Source organism: Barbus barbus (assembly GCF_936440315.1).
Source record: "Barbus barbus genome assembly, chromosome: 42".
NCBI lineage: Eukaryota > Metazoa > Chordata > Actinopteri > Cypriniformes > Cyprinidae > Barbus > Barbus barbus.
This window is the reverse complement of record NC_136720.1, coordinates 26,786,427-26,793,926: the sequence shown is the minus strand read 5'-3', so window position 1 is coordinate 26,793,926 and position 7,500 is coordinate 26,786,427. Positions and strand designations below refer to the sequence as shown.

The following is a 7,500-nucleotide window of genomic DNA, read 5'->3' as shown; positions in this document are numbered from 1 at the left end:
AAATGAGGTTTGTGCACTGCCTGCTCCAGCTCTAACATTGTTCCGTTGTTTCAGCGCTAATTAAAAAGGTAATTTAAAGGTGAATTTAGAGCTTATGATCACATGACGGCTGACAGAAGAGCCTGAATGATTCGTACCGGTGCGGTGGCGCAGGGGCTCGTGGGTAACGTCGCTGTGGCTCACCAGCGTGCTTCTGTTGACCGTGGCCTCTGAGATCAGCTGGAAGCTGATGTTGGTGTAACATGTTCCTGACAGCCAGTGCTTGAACACCGTCTTCCCTTTGAGGAAATCTAGAGAGACACAGTGAGAGAGTCCGAGTTCAGCCATGACAAACAAACAAATACAAATGTGTAACACAAACAAAAACACACACACACACACATAATACACATAGAAACCCACAGAAGCACATGTGAAACACACAGAAACACATGCGTAACACACGTGTAACACGCATAGAAACACACAGAAACACATGCGTAATACACATAGAAACACACAAACACATGCATAACATGCGTGTAACACACAGAAACATACACGTAACACACATAGAAACACAGAAACACATGCGAAACACACATAGAAACACACAGAAACAAATGCATAACACGCAGAAACACACACGTAACACATGCATAACATGCAGAAACACACACTTAACACACATGCATTACACACAGAAACACACACGTAACACATACATAACATGCAGAAACACACACTTAACACACATGCATAACACAAAAAAACACATGCGTAACACATGCATAACACACAGAAACACACGTAACACATGCATATGTAACACATGCATAACACTCAGAAACACACGTAACACATGCATATGTAACACATGCATAACACGCAGAAACATACACGTAACACGTGCATTACATGCAGAAACACATGTAACACAAGGAAACACACAGAAACATGCATAACACACATGTAAAACACAGAAACACATGCTTAACTCACATGCATAACACGCTGAAACACACACATAACACACACTTAACACATGCGTAACACATATGCATAACACGCAGAAACACACACGTAACACATGCATAATACTCAGAAACACACGTAACACATGCATAACATGCAGAAACACACGTGTAACACATGCGTAACACACTGAAATACATGAGTAACACATATGCATAACACGCAGAAACACACATAACACATTCATAACACGCAGAAACACACACATAACCCATGCATAACACGCAGAAACACACACATAACCCATGCATAACATGCAGAAACACACGTAACACATGCATAACACGCAGAAACACACACGTAACACATGCATAACATGCAGAAACACATAACACACAAGGAAGTACAGAAACTCATGCGTAACACATGCATAACACGCAGAACCACACACGTAACACACATGCATAACACACAGAAACACATGCGTAACACATATGCATAACACGCAGAAGCACACGTAACACATGCATAACACGCAGAAACAAACACATAACACATGCATAACATGCAGAAACACACGTAACACATGCATAACATGCAGAAACACGTAACACATGCATAAGACGCATAAAAACATGCGTAACACATATGCATAACACGCAGAAACACACACGTAACACATGCATAACATGCAGAAACACACGTAACACATGCATAACATGCAGAAACACGTAACACATGCATAAGACGCATAAAAACACACGTAACACACATGTATAACACACAGAAACACATGCGTAACACATATGCATAACACGCAGAAACACACACGTAACACACAAAGAAACACAGAAACACATGCATATCACGCAGAAACACAGAAATACGTGTAACACAGAAACACACATGTAACATGCAGAAACACGCACGTAATATACACACATAACATACACAGAAATGTGCGCATAACACACGCAGAAACACACACAGATGTAGCACACGGCACCTTTATACAGCATGTAGCGCAGCTGATGGCCCTCCGTGTAGCTGATGTTGACTCGTGTATATATGTTCCTGTCTGGAGAACGGATCTGAAACACCACGCTGGTCTCTGGAGCCGGACTGTAATCAGACATCTCAACGCTGTCTAGAGGAAGAGGCTCTGAACACACACACGCAGTTCACTGATATATCACACTGGAAAAACAGGAGACTGAAAAATCAATGACATTTTGTTGTAACGAGGATAAAGGCACTCTGTTCTGACTTAAAACTGTTAATGGAAACATAATTCTTTAAAATAAAAGTGGACAGTCTGACTAAAACACCACTATACCATGATGTAAATCATTTTATACCACAGTAACAGTACCACAACATAGCTGATTCTTGCTTGAAATTTAACTCTTTTTTATCTTTATTAATTTATTAATTAAAACTTATGCCAATTCTTAAATATGAAATGCTTATTTTTTTATTTATGAAGGAATTTCTAAATATTTTATTTTTATATATTATTTATTACTGCAAACTGTTTTATTATGTATTCTATTTAATGTATTATTTTAATGTATTAATTATTTCTATTTATGTATTTAAACATGTTTTATACATAAATTTCTACTGCCTATTTTAATTTTTTATAAGTATATTTATCAATACTTCATTATCTTCCTGCCTATTGTAGTGAATCATTTTGATTTAATAATGTATTTATAAATGTTTTATTTTATTTATTATTTCTGCCTATTTCAATTAATTTTTAATTTTTGTTAATTAATTTATAAATACTTTATTTTAATTTATTCATTATTCCTGACTATTTTAATTTATTATTTTTATTTCATAATGTATTTATTTCATAATTATCGTTCTGCTTTTGAATTGCCCCAAAGTATTGTAATATGCTATAAAAGTTATTGAAATTAGAGACAAATATTCCAATGTGCATTTAAAAAAAATTACTAGCCTATTTTATTTTATTTTTTTCATTTTTATTCATTAATTTATCAATACTTTATTTTCATTTTTTAATTATTGCTGCATATTTAAATTTATTATTTTTATTAATTTATTTATAAATGTTTCGTTTTTATTATTTACTACTGCATATTTTAATGTATTTATTATTTTATTTTTATAATTTATTTATAAATGTTTTAATTAGATTTATTAATAACCACTGCCTATTAAATCAAATGTATTTATTTATTTTAAATTTCTATCATTATAAATGTTTTATATTTTGATTAATTCCACACATATGTGTAGTAGTCTTACTGGTGAGCACAGGGATGGTTCTGACGGCTCTGGATGCACCGCTGGGGTTCCCGAGCATCAGACTGATGGAGTAACACAGGCCGTGGTACGAGGCGTTGAACTGGAGCGGATGCGGCAGCGTCTGACCCTCGGCGGGTCGCGGGAACAGCAGCGTGTGTGTGTGCGGCTCTCCAGAAACACGCACCGAATACACGGATGCATCAGGCCTCACGTCATCAGCGTCCAGCGACAGCAGCATCCAGCTGTCATCCTGCAAAGCCACCTGGAACGGAGCCGCACGCTGAGAGGAAGAGGAAGAAGCCCACATCGATCAATAATCAATGCAAACCACGTCATCATGACCGCATTAATAATGAACGGAAACACAGGTAATGGGAGTCTAACACATAAACAAACAATCACAAATGAGCACCACAGATCCGGACCGGCTCTCAGAAATGCCCAGAATTTCATAAAGATTTATAGATTTTCTCCCAAAGAAACCCTGTGAAGATCCTCCTGCAAAAGCAATGAGCTGCATAATATTGCTGTTATCATCTGTGTCTGAAGAGTCAAGATGAGATAAAGAGACTCAAAGACATATGAGAAGAGCTGCATTATTACCTGTGTGAGTGTGTGTGTGTGTGTCTGAGTGTGTGTGTCCGAGTGTGTGTGTGTGTGTGTGTGTGTGTGTCCGTGTCTGTATTTTCTATTTTCATGAGCTGTGTGTTTATGATGCACTGACATGACTATTAACCCAATAACCAACCAGGTCAACATGTCACATTCATGAACAATCATCATTAACACACTTTATCTTAAATAATAGAATTAAACTTATTTTAAATATCCTTAAGCAGGTTGAAGAGATAAGTTCTCAAAAAATACAATACACAGTCAAAAACTGTACAAAAAAAAACGAAATCTGTTTAAATCCCAAATTAATTTCATATTAAATTGATTCAATCTGACAGCTTATGAACTGAATCAAAACTGAATTGAATCGTTCTGAATAAAGACTCTATTGTCTTCTGTAGAGCTGCTTTAAATTTAATCGGTTACATAATTGATACATTTTTCAACATTAGCACTGTTCTTTTCTTTATTTTTACTGTCTGAAGCGGCTTTGAAACAATCTGTATAGTATAAAGCGACACTCACTGAAAAAAAATAATAATTTACTAATTTGTAAAAAAGTTACTAACAATTTTTATGTAAAAAATGTTTCTGTAGCAATGTTTTAGTGCAGAAATAAATTAATATTTAGCAAATAATATAAGACTTCACTTAATATATCTGAAAAAAAATCACAGATTTAATCAGAGACTTTTCTGTAAGAGATTAAAATCTATAAAAAATACTGTATTAAAAATGAGTGTATTAAATCATATTTTTTATATTATAAAAAAAACTCTTTAAATATTAAAAACCAATGTAATTTTTCATATTAATTTATATTTAAAATATTTAATTGTAAATGTTTTTAAAGTCATCTGTTTAAAATCTGAGACTCATTTTCCCGTAAGAGATTAAAATATATTAAAGTTCAGGTGTTAGATCTGATGAAATGCAGATAAAGTCTCAGTGAACTGATGAATATTGGGACATTAATATTCTGTGCTCCTGTGTCGTGTGTGTTTGTTACGAACTCAACGCTGCTCTCTGTGTGACTTCAGCCTCAAAACCCAGCGGCGGAAGCTCAGAGAGACGCTCAGAGAGGATCATGGGATTACAGCACACACAAGCATCATTACAGTACAGATGAGAGAAATTGTGTCTCTTATAGCAATGCATATTACTAATCAGTAATTAAGTTTTGATATATTTACAGTCGGACATTTACTAAATATCTTCATGGAACATGATCTTTACTTAATATCCTAATGATTTTTGGCATAAAAGAAAAATCAATCATGTTGATCCATACAATGTATTTTTGACTATTGCTACAAATATACCTGTGCTACTTAAGACTAGAATAAGAATAGAAAGTTCAAAAGAAAAGCATTTATTTCAAACAGAAATCTTTTGTATGTCTTTACCGTCACTTTTAATCAATTGAATGCATCCTTGATGAATAAATCTGTTATTCTCTTTCAGAAAATAAAGAAACAAATTGCTACTTTTAAACAAGTGTATAAAAAATATGTTGTTTTAAAATTCTTAAAATTTCAAATATTAAAAATAACACTTTTTAACATTAATTGATATTTAAAATATAAAATAATATATTAAATTTTACATATTTTTATTGCTTAAAAATAATACATCAATATTTTTAAATGTTTAAAATAATATTTTGTGGAGAATTTGTCATGAACAAAAATGCAAACACACATACACAGACACAAAAACTAAACAATTCTAAAAATAGACCAAATAAAGGTCTAAAAAAAGTTTTTTTAATGAAAAGTTACTTTTTTTTTTATTTCTAAAAAAAAATACTAACGCCAAACGTTTGAAGAAGTGTACATTAAAAATATATAGATTTTAAATAATATTTTGGTTGAAATTTTGTCTCTTATTTCCACTGATTTTGGGGCTTTTCAGTAACATTAGACGTGTGTCTAAATGTGATGCATTTATAAACGACTCGTTTTGAGAAGAGAGCCTCAGGAAAGAGACAGAAGACAAAACAAGACAGCAAAACAAGGAAGATGCTGAGGAATCTCTGTCAGATAATGTCCCAGCAGAGGCTTTCAGAGCTCAGATGAATGACATTATCATGCAAACGGAGGAATCTGAGACACAACCTCTCGCTCCTCCAGCGTTTCTGACGAGAGAAAGAGCAGCAGGAGCACAGTCTGATGATGAAGATGAAGCTAAAGCGCTGGATTATCGCTCTGTAATCCACCAGAAAGTGAGGGCGCTGTAATAATCTTGCTTTTAATCGCTGAACCCACAGGACTTTTGTGTTCCAGAGAGACAAAGGTCTCCAGATTATCGGCCACAATAAACCCATTAGTGCTTTACACTCTTACAAATAAAGGGTCTTTATTGGCATTCATGAAACAATTAAACATTCTTTAGAGCGGAAAAAGTTTTTTAGATCATTAAAATGTTCTTTACATTTAGAAAATAAATGTTATTTTAAGAACTAAGATCACTGAGAGCTTCTTTTGAGGATCAGAGGAGATGTAGAAGAACCATTTAAGTTCCCCAGAAACAGTTTTTAACCTTCATAACACATTCATTTAACTACTTATTATTATTATTATTATCAGATTTTTTTTAAAGAGATATTAACCATTTAAAATGTTTGGGTCATTTTGACCTTGGTATGTATGGAGATCCATTAGTGTCAAAAATACTTTCTGTTAAATGATCTATGGAGTTATACTAGTGTCAATTTGTGTATATTAGTTATATTGTGAAATATATTTCAGCTTTTCCCCATATCTGTTGATGAATATGAATATGTACGTCTATTGCAGCATAAAAAAATGATCAGTTTTTCAATTGAAAGTGAATGTTTGTGCAAGTAAAATGAATGAGTTTTGTTTGAAGATTTCAGAGTAATATTTATGCTGTTGTGTTAGAAATAACTAAGCAGGTTTGATCAATTTGAACTGATTTTGAGAAATCATGATTTATAAAGTCAAAGCAATTTGATTAAATTAAATTAATTCCATATACAGTCGTGGTCAGAATTATTGAAACCCTTGGTAAATATGATCAAAGAAGACTGTGAAAATTAACCTGCTTTGTTAATCCTTTTGATCTTTTATTTAAATAATTCACAAAAAGCTAACCTTTCATTGGATAATAAGAATTTAAAATGGGGGGAAATATCATTATGAAATAAATGTTTTTCTCAAACACACGTTGGACACAATTATTGCACCCCTAGAAATTCTTAAGAGTAAAATATCTCTGAAGTATATTCCCATTCATATTCACAATTTTGAGCACTCTAGGGTGATTATGAACATGAAATTATCCAGCCATGGCTTCCTGTTTCACAGAAATATAAATAGGAGGGAAAACAAAGCCCAAATTCCCTTAATCATCCATCACAATGAGAAAAACCAAACAATATATTTCTGATGTGCAGCAAAAGATAATTGAGCTTCACAAATTATTGAAGTGGCTTTAAGAAAAGAGCTAGAGCAGTGAAAATCCCCATTTCCACCATCAGGGCAATAATTAAGAATTTCCAATCAACAGAAAATGTTAGGAAACTGCCTGGAAGAGGACGTGTGTCTATATCGTCCTAATGCACGGTGAGAAGGAGAGTTTGAGTGGCTAAAGACTCTTCAAGGATCACAGCTGGAGAATTGCAGAAAA

At 33.5% G+C, this 7,500-nt stretch overlaps 1 protein-coding gene across 2 annotated transcripts in view; it reads right to left on the bottom strand.

Annotated features, from left to right (window-relative positions):
• LOC306861710 (receptor-type tyrosine-protein phosphatase O-like) overlaps positions 1-7,500 on the bottom strand; it is a 59,449-nt gene that overhangs the window by 41,995 nt on the left and 9,954 nt on the right. For both annotated transcript variants that reach the window (XM_079404125.1, XM_079404124.1), the window contains exons 2-4: positions 3,235-3,514; positions 1,961-2,116; positions 138-290 (exon numbers count right to left, since the gene is read on the bottom strand). In XM_079404125.1, the coding sequence (XP_079260251.1) occupies positions 138-290; positions 1,961-2,116; positions 3,235-3,514 (589 nt within the window). The remainder of the gene's footprint in view (positions 1-137; positions 291-1,960; positions 2,117-3,234; positions 3,515-7,500) is intronic.